At 41.6% G+C, this 15316-nt stretch overlaps 1 protein-coding gene and 1 long non-coding RNA gene across 2 annotated transcripts in view; both read right to left on the bottom strand.

Annotated features, from left to right (window-relative positions):
- The window catches only part of UNC5D (unc-5 netrin receptor D), a 79979-nt gene that overhangs the window by 28087 nt on the left and 36576 nt on the right, over positions 1–15316 (bottom strand). The window contains exons 3-4 of the mRNA XM_026042467.1: positions 14657–14800; positions 12882–12985 (exon numbers count right to left, since the gene is read on the bottom strand). Coding sequence (XP_025898252.1) covers positions 12882–12985; positions 14657–14800 — 248 coding nt within the window. The remainder of the gene's footprint in view (positions 1–12881; positions 12986–14656; positions 14801–15316) is intronic.
- On the bottom strand, positions 7961–8798 carry LOC112950575. The gene is made up of 2 exons (XR_003250053.1): positions 8695–8798; positions 7961–8027 (listed from the first exon to the last, which is right to left on the bottom strand). It is a non-coding gene; the product is annotated as an uncharacterized LOC112950575 (long non-coding RNA).

Here is a 15316-nt window from a genome sequence, read left to right as displayed (position 1 = left end):
CACCCGTGTCACCGCTCGCTCACTGGGGAACTGGGTTTGGATCTGGGTTTATGGCCCTGTTTTCTTACATGGTGACTCCAGGAGTAAATAAACAGATTGTTCTACAGGTCTGATAAAAGAGGCATCACTCAAGTATGAAACATACAACGCATTTAATACACAAAATAGTCAAAAAAAAAAAAGTAGTCCAATATCCTCGTCTCCCTGATATTGCTAGCCAATAATGATATCCAAGCAAAACAGCCTTACCAAATCCCATAAACTTGAACTCTGTGTAAATATGCCATTTGAATATATCCCTCTGGTTCCATTACACTGCCCTTTAGTTGGGGGAAAGCAAGGAACAGTCAAGTAATTCATCTACTATTCGGTTTCCCTTGTGCAGTTAACTTTAATACTAGTTATAGGAGAAGGCTTCAATAAAGAAACTAGGATTGCAACTTAAATCATGGAACAGCATGAGGGTAAATCAAGTGACAGAAATTCAATGGTCACAGTCAGAATTAACCTCACTTTATGTGCAGTGTAATGACAAACCCAGAAAGTAATATTCAACGAAATGACAAACCTAACTAGTATTCCTGGAGACGCAGTTCATAATTTCACATGTATTTACAGAGAGATTTTGCATTTTGGTCCCCCTCTATTTGGGGTGCTGGGAAAGTGGTGGTTTTCAGTTTTGCTTTTTCTTATTGTGAGGCTCCTTTTTGAAGGTTCTGGTTTCTGCTGCACCAGCACTTTGGGACCTCAGGCTGTTTTTCCTCTAGACAGCTCAGTGTTTTCCAGGAATGAGCACACGGATCCTTTGTTCACTGCGCACAGGTCCGCAAGACGGGGTGGATGAAAAACGTGTGCATTAATGCAAAGCATTTAAAAGAATGATGATCAGTGTGAAGGGAGAACATTAAGCAGACTGCACATAAACGTGAAAGTGTTGAGATGTGCAATCAAAAGAGGATTTATAAATGAAAATGTAAATTTTACTTCATATCTGGAGGCCTGATGACACTGGGAATGCTCATCTCTAATTCCTGCCTCCTGCTTCCTTTAAGGCTGCTTCCAACTCTCTCACCTCACCAGACAGACACTTCCAGAGCACTAAGGGTTGTTAAAGGTTAAACTGATAAATTTAAGGGAGTCTTGATGATACAAGATTACTGTTAGTTGAAGTGACAGAAACTTTCTTTTGAGAAACACAAGCACCCATATTAACCAAAGGAAATTATAGCAACAAAGAACCCAACCATGTCTTCGTGCCAAAATGACATCTGTATCTGCCCTTTCCAACCTGGAATCTCGGAGGAGTGGACTCCAAACTCACTGGCATTAAATCTTCCTTGCTTTACCTTCAGTGGAGCTGGACAACTGCTTCTAACACACCGTTTGAAGATTTTAAAGGTTATCTATCTTGAAGTAAATGTAAAAATGACTGTAATATTCTCCAAGTTTATGTATGGAAAGCCAAGAGTTTTTCCCAAAGATTAAACTCGCTCAGAATTAAAACGTTCCCATCAACTTCTCACGCAGGCCAATCACACAGCGATCGGGGCAGGCACGCAGGGGCAGGTGCGGATTCGCTCGGCCGCAATGCAGCGGGTGGCAGGAGCGGAATTAGCATGGCCATACATTTGTTCCAATTACAGAAAGCAATCATCAAAGACCAGCTTACAGCGTGATCAAAATGGAATCTGACAAGCACCCCACTTCCCAAGTAGATTATGACAGGTTAGGGAGCTCTTCTTTAAAAACAAGGCTTATCTAAGCTCAGCCCTATTTCTGTCTACTGTAGACAATGTAAGAAAATTTGTTGGCTTCAACCACAGGAGCACAACGACCACTGGAGTCTCACCATGTGCACAGCCAGTTATTTAAACGCGTGACCTAATTTAAGGTTTAACTTTAGTTATCTATGTATCTGTACAGATACAGTGACAAATATAGTGAATATTGCTGAGGAAAAAACTGAGCTGTCACGACCACCTTTTCTATTCTTTCCAGTACTTTGCTTGACAGTATAAAGAGCTAATACCCAACAGGAACAGCACAACCCAGAAATCCTTTGGGCACACACAATAACTTTATAGGTCAGAAGACAAAAGACCTTGGGACCCTTGCTCTTAGATTATACTATTCTGCCCTTTAAATACAACATCCGACTTTCTTACGTGGTCAATAACCAGAGTACATATATACCAGAGATAATACACTGAGAATGTCAGCTCTTCTTTAAGAGAGAATCAATTGCTTTCGGGATGCAAGATAAACGCTTTGTGGTTTTAAGATGGGAAAGGTCAACACCTGACTTACGGTAGCACAAATAACTCTTATAGTACAGTCAATTCACAGATTTTAAATGTTCTCCCTCTCAAATGGACAAACCAGTAAATATACCCTTCACCTGCTACCTCTGTTCACTAATTCTGAGAAAACAAGGCACTATTTGTGTCTTTTGGGTAGCACTACTTAGGAGTCCCAGATGCACTTCATATTGTAGATGTTCGAACAGCAGAACCAGAGTTCAGACGGTTCAGCAGGAAGGCAGCGAATGAACAAGCCAGGGTCCTGCTGCTCATGAGACTTTCAGCAGAGGAACAATGTTTGCACACAAAATGTTGAGCTAACAATGCCAAGTTCTGCAGACTGACAAAACCCCATTAACAAAAGACTTCTAGAGGCACCTCTTTTTTGTCTCTTTACAGAACAGAGAACATCTTGAAGATGATTCTGATGCCATTTTCCCTGTTGCATATCAAGATACCTAATTAAATCAATATAAATAATACCAAAGGCATCCCCACTTTAGCTCTTGGCTTCCCAACAACACCTGCTTCTCATTAGGCTGTGGAGAAGCCACTTTCCTCACTGATCACCAAGCAGACCCAGGAAGATTAAATCCCTCAGCAAATCCCTCAGTCACCTTTGGTGAATATTCTTCCCCACATTAACCAGCTCAAGCCTTTGCCTAAAATGAGGCTTTTCTATCAGAACATTGATTTAGATCTTATATTCTCAAATGTTTAAAAAAGAAACCTTTATGAAAAATAGTTCTTGCAGTAACTGTAATCTTGTAATGTTTAGAGGGAGCGAACAAGATCCAGTCCCTTCAGGATCCCACTCGACCACTAAACTCCTCTCTCTAAGAATTCAGGGGTGTGAGAGCTTGAGCATCATCTTCCTCTGCTAAGCAGAATGGATGAACAAAGGCTGACGGCAGGGCAGGGGCTGCCATTACAGAGACGCATTAAGATGAGGACACATCTTCATTGTTCTTTGTTGTTCTGTTTTGCTCTCTTTCCTCAAACTTGCACAAATACACAGGAGAAGCTTCCCCAGAGCATAAATCATCGAGGGAGATTAGCCAAAAACAACAGCCACTTTGCCAGATATGAGCAATTCATATCTACCTTTATTATCACATAGTTATTTTATCAACACGATCAAAAACATTAATCTTCCTTGCAAGGAGCCGTTCACCAGCAGTACACAGGGAGCAGGTCAGCAGTACCTGCTGCATTTTTTAAATTAATCCACTGAGGGAATACTGTTACAGAACCATTTAATCACGGCACTGTCATACTGTTCTGGTAAGCATATTTTTCCTTCATTAGATTGAATATATAATCTCATTACATAAATCTGACACACTGACTAACTCATAAATCAGCCTGGGCTTTTGTTGGCTGCACTTTGAAAAGCAGCACAGGAATCTTGGCTTTGGAAAGACGCATTGGGTTGTTACATCCTCCAGACATTCAAGGACCATATGCTGTTAACGCACGTTTTCCTTTATTGTTTCTCTGTATGTTGCACACAGCTAATGCAGTTACGACTTAAACCTCAACCAGCAGGGGAAGGCAAGAGAGGTCGGCATCTCCTAAGCACAGTATGCACCAGGGCTGCATTTTCTTCTGTAATTCAGAGTTTGAGCTAAGCCCAGTTTGCAGTGGAACAAACTGTGCAGGCCTTGAAATCTCTACTAAAAATGGATTTTGCTCAATAATCCTGAGGAGGGAAAGAAGGCTAACACAGCGGGGATGAGTCACAAGCACATTCATATCTACTCTGCATCGAGTACAGCAACAAACGTGGCAGACTGGACGTTCACCTACAGATACGGATGTGCGCTGGGTCGACTCAGCCAAGCTGCTTTCAGACTCTGGCATAAAGGTACATTGCTAAATATACTGCTAATCCTACCCTGACTGTTAAAAGAGGCAATCAGAGCCTCAAAAACACAGTGAGGATGTTTTGAAACAATTAGCTTCCTACAAAGTCCAATTTGAATAACAACTTGTAACAGAATTGAACATCAAACTGGCCCATTTGTAATGATCTTTCCCTTAAAAGTGCATTTATTTTTAAGTGGTCTTTTGAACTTAAGGGTTTACAAGCCTTGGTCTTACAAGTAACTTGCGGCAGCCAGGTGCTAAAAAGGCAATCTCATTAACAGGTAATATATGTTCTAGATATTGATCTACCACAACCTATGGTTTAGAAACAAGAGGGTGGACTAGTGCATTCTGAGTATCAAGATACATGTTCTAAAACTGTAAGGAATAAATCACTCCCCTTTGCTTAGCTATGTGGTCTCCTAGTCCTGATGACCACACCAACTCCTGGGCTCCTATGCTGACATCACGGAGCACGGAGCTGTGCAGTTATCCTGTTCCCAAGAGTTACAGCCAGCCATTAACACACAACACTGCTCTCCTTGGTGAACAGGGGTCTGCAGAAAGAACTGCAAGATAGGAACTGTGAGGTGTTCCCAAGTGAACATCTTTAAGATCTATTAATGAATCCTTCCTCTCTACTTCATGTCCTTTTTGCTAGAGTAATTACTTAAACACTATGGCTGCATTTGAAGAAATACAGTTATCAGCTGTGTTACAGGATGCAGACTAAATGCAGCTGAGCACCAGATCTGCAACTTCAGTAACTTACATCTCAGCTCTCCATAGCACTTCAGGGTTGCGCACGCAATTGTAACACAGCACAGAAAGAAAGAAAAAGATCATTAGTTTAAGCCGCACAACCAGGTTTCTCAATTTTTCCAATCCACATAATTGGCCATGTTGCTCTGAAATATATACAGCTGCTCGGCTAATAAAAAATGCTAAAATATTTGCCATGTTTTAAAAAGACTACCTGTTCTAAACAAAGGCTCAGCCTTTTTAGAGACAATCCCCAATTACATAGGATCACAATGAAATCTAAAGCTTTTTTCTTTATCATATTGAGCAATGGCATTAAACTGGTTTTTACAAGCACTGATAATCACCAGCCTTTTACTTTGAAATCTGCTCTTTGTTTGAACCTCTACAGAATATTACTGCAGGCTCTGTGCATTACAGCTGCTCGTGTAGTAGCTAATCCAGGATCCAGGCTGAGGAAGAACGCGCTTGGGGTGTTAACATGAAGCACTTCAGGAAAGACAGACAGGAAGATAACACTGAAGCACCTTTTCTTTCAAGAGAGAGATGATGGAGGGCAGGGGTTTTACCTTGTCATTCCTCCGGGAATCCAGGCACAGGCACAAACAAAAGGCTTTAACCCCGCAGATGTTTTACAGAACCAAGGCAGGCTACAGAGCATTAAATGATTATCCTGCCCTGAACCCAATCAGCCCAGACCAGACCATAATGAGTTATCCAAAACAACTGCACATTCCACAATCTCTGTTAAAGACAGATATGAAAACTGGGAATGAGAAAGCTGCTCCTAAAATTGCCTAAAAGCCCGAAACTTAACAGGCTACATTTGTGTGTGTCTGCAAGAGAAAGAAATGGCAGCAGTTTAAAATGTAGAACAAAGAAAACGGCAGTAGAAATTACTAGAATAATTAGGCTGCACAATTACAAGTAAGCTGCTGCGTGGTTCCAGTAAAACGGAATCGACGTCTCCACGTTGCTCCGTTTCAGTTGGCGGGGTGTGTTGAGAGCTGATAAAAAGAGATTAGGGAAGGCAATTTGATCCTTCAGAAATATGGAGAGACTCTTGCATGCAACTTTATGTTCTAAATGGTTTCAAAACTGCCTTGCTCACATAAGCGACCATTCAGTTTTATTGGACTACTAACTGCTTTAATCTGTGGCCTTTTTCACTCTATGTACAATGTGCTGCATAGGATCTAATTAAAAAAACAATTCTTAAATACAAATAAGGGTGGTGACTTCCACAGTGATGTAAGTACTTTACAAGTCTCCACTACTTTATGCCAAAAGTGATCTTATATATAATTCTGCAAGGAAAACATTAATTTATTAAGTGCCTGGGTGATTCATATCATTTTTGGAGGATGTGGTGGTATGTATATGAACTGTCATTAAAACACTGCTTTCTAGAATTTTAGTTTTTCCTGAAACTTAACTAATTCTAAAGTGTATTTCATGAGTAGCAATGCCACAGAACGCACATAACCAGAACGAAAGGGAAGTCCCTCTACCATAACTTTAAGATCTTGCACTTGCCAACTGGCTCGGCACCCGAATGAGCTGCAGGCTATGAGCACCCCACACTAAGCAGAGTACCTCAAAATTAATCATTTTAATATCTTTATTATAGCTTACAGGTCTGATCTGCTCACCGTCATAATACAGCATGGACTGTTTCAAGGTGAACGCGTCTCTTTAGTGAAATTATCAATTACAATTAAACTTGAGTTTACCGTGCGATCACATAGTCTTTGTTAGAGGCTGGGAGCAGTTCCAGCAGATCTAAAATGGGAGACACAGGTCGGCAGAGGGGCTGGTGTCTGCGTGGACGGATGTACCCACTGAAACCACTTCTCATTAGTAACAGGAGGAATTCCCTTCATTCCTTCACAACGAAAGAGGAGTCGACTTCGCCATCGCTGCTATAATGTGACCCAATTTTGTCATGTATAAGTTGACTATTAGAGTTTTAACAACATCCATTAATCATATATATGTATGTATGTGTGTGTGTATATATATATATATATATATATATATATACAAAAGACACTGTTGGCTGCAGCAGTTACTTAAGGAAAAGCGGTCCTGGGAAGAGCCTACATTTAGATAAATAATCATTGATACATACTGCACATACTGAGATGTCTGTGGTGAAAAATGAAACACACTTATTGTATTTGTAACTAATGTACCTTAGAAGTAAACCAAATATTGATATTCCAGACACAAGAGGCAAGATCTATAACTAACTGCATAAAATGCATGCTGTTTGCATTTAGTAATCATACTGTTTTCTATAACGAGAAACAAGATTCATTGAAGACTATAATTCACTAGCCTTTTTTGCTAGTGTTTTATTACAATACAGTTACCCTGCTATATTACATTTTACAGTATGTGTACAAGTCCCATAAATATACAGGCCTATGTAAATAGGCGGCAATGACTCTCACTGCTTTTGGAATACTCACAGCTTTTGCATTTTATGCGGGTTTCACATTTTGTTGATGTATTTCAAAAGGAATATGTGCTGCCCAGAAGAGAAATATTTTACATTTCCAATAAAACCCATAGCAGTAAATAAACCATCAGAACTCACGCAGATATTCCCTGGAACATCTACAGCAGTCCATTAAAATGTCAAAACCTATGTTAAACATTTGAGGAAGTAGCATCAGATCCAGCACACTTAAAAGTTTTTAAAAAACACATTAAATGATAAAGATATTTGAGAGCATTCTACAAACCTCAGCAGAACACTTGGATCAACACATGCTTCAACACTCATCAGCAGCACAACAGCTGCCCATTTATTGTAACAGGAAGAGCTGCAGGGAAAGCTGCAAGTTGCTGCTAATGCTCGTGAATACCACAAGCTCTGCAGAAGTTTGGTGTCAGAGAGCACTTGTTTGCAATAAGAGGGTTTACAATAAACATGAACGTCAACTTCTCAGTTCTGCACCTCCTGCACTGCAAGCGGCTTCACCAGAGGCTCCCACCAGGCATTTGAAGCTGGGAATCCCACCACAAGTCAACGGGACTCAGGCCTGGCAGTATGATCACTGGAGCGCTGTTCCAGCACAGTCTAGAAAGCTGAACATTTTTAGTTTATTTATTTACAGGAAATTAGAGGGTTATAAAGGCTCATCTCAAACCCCATGGTTTATATACAGCTTCAATAGGAAGGGCTTGACTTTCTATTAAAGGAATGGTATAAATCAGCAGTAACTACTGAAGATGAGAGAATTCACTGAATTCACCAAAGCTCACGGCGTTTCTTTCCATGACAGTTATAGGAATTGCTCCGTGTTTGCAGGAGTACCATCGTTCCTCAAATTTAAGACACATTAAGTTCACATTAAATCCGTGTCTGAGGAGGTCACACAGACTACTTTTGATGGTTAATCTGAATGCAGAATACGCCGTGTCCAATTAAAATGGCATTTAAAAGCAGGTTAGCACATCAAGGCCACTGAATTGAAGAGTAACAACCTGGGACACATCGGGAACTTCAAAGCCCTTGTGTCAGTGCAGGAGAGCACATTTCCAACCTGCCCCAACACATGCCAACCCCTGCCCCAAACAGTGAAAGGAACTCGGGCAAGTTGTTCAAGGGGATGACTAACTGCAAAAGTAAGCATTTCTTTTTGCTCCCATACCCCAAGGAAGTAATACTTTACTCTGTGAAGCAATAATAAAGCGAAGCGTACAGAACACATCATCCCAACCTTAACTAAATGGGTATTGACGGAGCACTTACCAGGCAATGCTTCAAGATTGGCCTGACAACATCAGCGAGTACAACATCATGGCTATCACGGATCAGGCAGCGAGAAGGAATTACCAGCAATGAGCTAGAAAGGATGTTATAATTTATTCTGTTTGCTGACTCTATCCCAAAGCACCAAGATCTATTAATCATATTGATTCCAGATGCTACATCTGAGTTGGTACGGAGCTGCACAAATGACAGAAGCAAGCTGGCCACATTCTTCATTGTTTTACTTTGAAAGTAATTGAGTTTGTCACGAGGAGATAGCAACTCCAGCACTTAGGATGTCCTTAAAATTAATAGAAAAGAAAATATCCTTTGGCAAGAGTACCGGAAAACACCAAGGTACGATTAGAATGACCAACCTGCCACAATATAAAGTCTTATCGAAGTTGCTTTACAGAGCCAAGATAATAGTTATGAACCCCACTAGATCATATTAATGGCAGAACTATAATACATCGAGCAAAAAGAGAAATTATTTCAACCGGGAAGGAGGATGGATAAGAGATTATTAAACAACGGAGAAGAGACAGAGAATGCTAATATCGATATACAGCAGGACGCTATCAAAGGCAGCAAAAGGGAGGGGCTGTTTTTATAGCCCTCCCCACCAAACAAGAGACACTGCAAGAAACTGAGAGCCGGCTGGGGAGCAACCAGAAAACCAAACCAAAGCAGCAGCAGGGTTGGCCTTGCAAAGAGGGGCAGGTGATGGGCAAAGGCTTGTACTTGGCTTTTTCAGAGAGAGAACTTGCCTGGCTTCCCACACGTTCATCCTGCCAATGGAAACCAGGAATAGCTGCACTCGTGCCCTTGGAGACAAATGGGCTCTGCAAGAGAAGAATGAGGGCCCGAGGTACCCACCTGGCAGCCTCATAGAAGCCACCAGCAGGCACAGGCTCAGCGGGGAGTAGCTGCTGCCTGTGCTACATCACAACTGCCTCTGCACATCCACTCCACGCTAAATGAGGCCCCTATTGCAAACAATTAATAAACATCTCCATGGGGAAAATCTGTTGTGGGGTTTGAAAGCCAGAACTGTGTCTTCCCTAGGCCAATTCTGCATCAACAGCGAAAGAAATGGCTCTGGTCCCACCAGGCCTTTGCCAGCAGAGACTCTGTTATATTTAAATCAACATTTGCCGCAGCAGGGATTATCAGACGCTCTGCTTAAATACTGGATTTTCTTTTTTGTTGTGATATTTAGCTCATAAAAACTGAATTTATTTGGGTTGGTGCTGATGCCTATAAGCACAGCTGCTCAGCAACTCTGTTTTGCTTCCTGTGCCAAAGCACAAGAATTTCAAACCTCTTTGGGATCTGCCAAGTGTCACAATTTGGGTTTTCTTCCTCCGACTGCAGTGGCAACACACCCAAAATGCCCCAATTCCACAGCAGTCTCCTGCACTGGCACTGGGGACCTGCAGCATTTCCTCATATTCCTTCCTTCAGAGGAACAAACTACACGAGGGCCATCTAAATGATACAGAAGAGTAAAAGGAAAGGTAATATGGTTTGTTGTACAACAGCTAACAGCAGTCACAGAAACTGCTGCTGCCACCTGAAGATTTATGGGCAGTATAATCCGACACATTTAACAGTATTTCATGTACAAGAGACGGGCTTTGGTTCCATGAAGTCTGTAATCAAATTCTTGGAAAGGGATCGCACATTCAGGGGGATGCTGCTTAAGTAACGGAGAGCATCTCTTCCTGAAGACCTAGCTGACACAAGCAACTGAAACGTGCTGCTAAATGAATCACGACAGTGCAGTGCATTTTAGAGGAACATTAAAATCAGTGCTCGCCTCAGCAGGACTTGGCACTTCTCATAGTTGCCTCTACAACATTAAAGCTGAAAGAATCGTGTGGTTCTTTATTTACAGTCCTCCCTGATTATTTGCTTTTACTAATGTATTATTCAGCTTAAAGACTATTTACTAAAACTGTGTGAGCACACAGACCATTGACAGTGTCACATTAGCTTCCATTATTTGTAAATTAATTTATACAAGCAGAGCTTTAAACCATATAAAGCTTGGATACTTTAAACCAACAATACAAACCTTTAATCCATGTTCTCCGTTTTTTTTATTTTTTTTTAATTTTAACTTAATTCAGGTATTTTCAGCACCACTGATATCACAGGATACTGAAGCCTTATGCAGCCAAAAGAGGTGGTAGAAAAAGACGTAGAGAAATTCTGAGAATTAGCAGGGGTTAAAATCACTTATGTGAGAATATCTGAAAAGTGCCTAGGAATGTGGAAAGAAATATTGGGAAATAAAAGTACTCACTCCTGATACTTCAAAGAAACCTTGCCTTCTGCTTCTTTAAAGACTAATCACCTCAGAGCTCTAGAATTAAGTGCTGATTTAGGTCACTTACATGAAGAACATTTATTTTTAATGCTTCTATCCTTAGATTTAACAAACCTTGGGCACCTTCAAGGTGCAGAAAAACAATTCCAGAGACAAAGATTTATATTGTTGTTAATGGGGGCAGGCTCACATAAATAATTGAGCTGCACTTAAATTTCATTCCTGTTGTAGAGTGTCTGCCTCTTATTGAACTGCACTGCATTATTAAGAGGTCTGACTCTATCAGTCAGTCATAGCCATTGTCAGAAATAAATCACTAGATTAGCTTGTGACTGCGGCGAGCACAGGAAATGTGAGCTCTCTGGGAAAATAATGCTCTGAACGTGATGGAATACAATGATCACAATCTTTTCCAAGGCATTCGGGCAGATATTGGCATGATGACAGGAAAGGCAAATGAGTCTCTTCTCTAGACTGTTTTCTGTTTCTGTTTGCATTTCTAGGGCCATGCAGAGTATGGATAAAGCAAAACAAAACCCAATGATGCCACCCTGAACATTTATGAAACAGAAGAAAAGCTTCCATAGTTACTTCAAGCCTTATGTTTTCATCTAGGGCTTCATCCAAATTCTAACGAAATCAGCGCTGGGATCAGGCTCGTAGACATCTGGGGTTTGAAACCTTGGCTTCTCGGTACCCACACGCACTCCACACAACTGCTGCTGTTATTTCCCTGTTATCTCCCATCCAAGGGTTGAATGGGGCTGGTCTTAACTTGAAAAATCACAAAAGCTTCTAGCCTATCTAGAACTGCCACACAGCACAGCCATGATCCTGGGCACCTGGTTTCTAAAAACACTCCAGTTCTTCCGAGTAGACTGCTGGGCTTGATAAGCACTGGAGGAGCCCTGCACGCAGAGGCTCTATGTGAAATTCCCTTGTCCAAAGCAGTATGACCTGTTAAGATTTACAGGCTTTATTAGCAGCAATAACAATTTTATAATCAACATCAGTAAATCAGGGTTTATTGAGAACTCTGCAGCGCTAATCTGTAGAAAACAATTAAAATGTCAGCATTTCATTGGATATAATTCCTAGCCTTCATAAAAGAAAGATATTTGGTTTAATTGTTGTGTGTAAAGCAGTGGAGTTCAGAATGATAAATTTCTCTGAAAACACATTGGTTTTCTGCTGAATGAGTACCAAGCAATGCAATCATCATCTTTAATTAGGACCATACTCATAAATAATAGGATAAGGAAAAATGAACATACATAATACAGAGTGCACAGTATAAATTCTGTTTCTGTGCACTGGTTCCACATGATCTCTGAACTGTAAAATTGCCAACTCTCCCAAGTTTGACTCAAGTCTCACAATACTTGATGTTTTCTTTAAGTCTCAACCTCTGCAACCAAGTAATAACTTGGTTATCACTCAACTCCTGCCATTTTGAAGCCTCTCCATTAGTTCTTGTCTAGATTCAGCCAGCACATTTAAAACATATTTAAGGATAAAAGGAAGAAAAAACAGAATCATTAGCAGCAGATTTTCACTCTGCAGCAACCATCAGAAGTTTTTCATGCTCACTTTTCAGCAAAAAAAGAGATTTATGACAGGAAAAGTAACACTGTTTCCATTTTTTCAACACAACACCAGAAAACATCAAAAACGGGGGCTCTTCAGCAAATACCCAGACTTCTGATAAAAATACAGATTTTTGTAAAACTTCATCCAAAATACGCTTTTAAGCAGCCCAGGAAAGAATAGCGGCGCAGCCACCCCGCCGGCAGGCAGAGCACAGGCTGCCCAAGGCGCCTCCGCTCCTCCCCGCGTCCCGCGCGATCCTCACCTCAGCGGCAGGAACCCCCTCCGGCGGGCGGCAGTGCAGAACGATCATCCCTTCGATGGGCACCTCCTTCCCCTGGGGGTCTTGCTCGAAGTTCTTCCGTAGATCTGGGGAGAGTTCAATGCAATTGTTCATTTCATCCCCCTCCAGTGAGGCTTCTCTGGATAAATACCGAATTCTAACGCTGCCACACAGGTATTTTAAAAGCCATTCCTCCTTAGCCAATATTATACAGACTACAGAAGTCATATTCTGTCATAACCTTCTCTTTTGTATGTACTGGACAACTGATAGTCACTCCACCTTGCACAGAGGAAGGAAGCAGGGGAGGTCCTATCGTCTGTAGCTCTGTTTTTGTACCTCAGCCCTTCAGAAATCATTTGTGGCTACAACCACAACCAACACTGCAGCCCAACAGTGCCATGTTTTCAGCCCTGCATACTCTCTCAAGTCTTTGCTTTGCAAAACGAGGAGCAAATCGCTCTAAGTGTCCCTGTGTGTGCAGGGGGTTGGACTAGATGATCTCTAGAGGTCCCTTCCAACCTCAGGGATTCTGTACAATGCTACAGAAGTCCCACGGTGCTGCTAGGGCGTGATGGCTGCCCAGGGAACACAGTCACTTTGTATTTCAAACTGAGCACAGCACAGGTGCCTCTGAGGAGGCTCTGAAATGCAACAGCCAAAGGCTCTGTCTGTTACCACAAGCTAGACCTGCACGTTCTCCTCTCTAGTCCCCTGTGGAGTGTTCCCCAAGTCAGAAATTTATTTCCCAAATTAAGCAGCAAGGCTGCTCGCTAGAGACAAGATGACACAAGTCCATTAGAGGGTGAGCCCTGAAAATTCACGGTGCGAGATTTATAGACTCCCACTGGCAGTTCATCATTTCCTTCTATCTGGACTGCTAACAAATCCCATCATCTCCGCACTCAGGAAGGGCTGTCCCTTTGTCATTACAGACACAGCTTGGAGTAGAAGTAGCATCGCAAATAGCCAGTGCAGGAACACCACTCTCAGGTGCAATATTCAGCCACAGTCAGTACATTACACAGGGTAAAAAACCAAGAGCACTCTCTGGAGCATCTGTGAGGTCACTAAGTTATCTCCAGTTCTGCTCGGCAGCTGGGGATGTGGTTGCAGCAGGTCTGGGAGCACAGTGAGGGGTGGGGGAGTCCCAACATGCAGCTCCACCTGTTCCTGCTCCTTTTTACTCCCACTGCCGTGTCACGGGTTGGGGGATCACAGAGCAAAGTCAATAAAAAATTCAATCTGGAGTAATAGTCCTTTGCAGCTCAGCAACATGAGGGAATTATCAGCTCATTCAATACTATAACAATTAATGCAGTGAAATAAAAATTTGAATTTACGTATATTTGCACATTCAAATTAAATCAGCCAAAAAAAACCACCCTGTCACGGTGCAGTTACGTGGTCCTAGTTACTGCTCCCGAGTGTTTTAGTCTCAGTTACCCTGTTAAAAGGGCAAACTGCAGAAAAAAGATCTATCAATAACTGCTCGGACAGAACCCAAAGTGCCATTCGGCGTTTTCTTGATCACCACCTCACACAAAAGCAGCTTCCTTCACATCTCTCTTCAGCCTTTGAAGACACAAAATGGTGATTTAAAGGAAAAGGTTTCATGAGAGTTTTGGGGGAAAGTCATTTCCCAACTTCACTATTAGCATATCTATCTATCTATATATGTATAAAATAAACTCCAAAGAAAGGCCGTTTTCCACACCACTCAAAGCCTAGAACAGCAGAACATTTGCTCCACTCACAAGCTATGCGCACGGCTGCCTTCCTGCTCTTGGAGGTCCCCAGATGGCTCCATGCAACACACTGACACCAGTAATCCTCTGGCCCATGAAAATCCTCCACCTGCTGCCTCGTCACGTTGATGAAAACCTCTCGAACTTTTAAGCCTGAGGAGGAAAGATAGGTAAAATTAGCTGATATTAGGGTCTCCTATTTGGGTAGAGAGCTATGGTTAGCCACATCTTTTCTTTTAAATAAACAACTCAATTTTTAATAAAGGCAAAATTTTAATTACTTGGAGAATAATTTATATGCCCAGGAGGTTATGTAAAGCAGAGCAGTCTAAGGAAATGCACAGGAAATGCTGTATAATCCAAAGGTGGGTTAAAAGGCCTATGTTCTTTGTTGATCATCGCTATAGCTCACTAACCAGATGTATTCACCTACCTTCCTCATTTCAAGAAATGACAGAAAAATTATTTGGAGAAAACAATACAGAATGAAAAGCACATGCAAATAAAAACAGGCATGTCACGAACAAGAGCAACATGGCACCTGTAACTTCTGTACCTCTAAGAAGCACCGCAAGTCCAACCCTTTAAATTATTGTGCAAATTACAACTCTCATCTTTTGTTATACACTACAGCGTTACAGAATATGAAATTATGACTATGGTACTGAA

This window comes from Nothoprocta perdicaria, unplaced genomic scaffold (genome assembly GCF_003342845.1).
Source record: "Nothoprocta perdicaria isolate Ctin4 unplaced genomic scaffold, notPer1 scaffold_103, whole genome shotgun sequence".
In the NCBI taxonomy this organism is placed as follows: Eukaryota; Metazoa; Chordata; class Aves; order Tinamiformes; family Tinamidae; genus Nothoprocta; species Nothoprocta perdicaria.
This window is presented reverse-complemented; position numbering and strand designations above follow the sequence as displayed.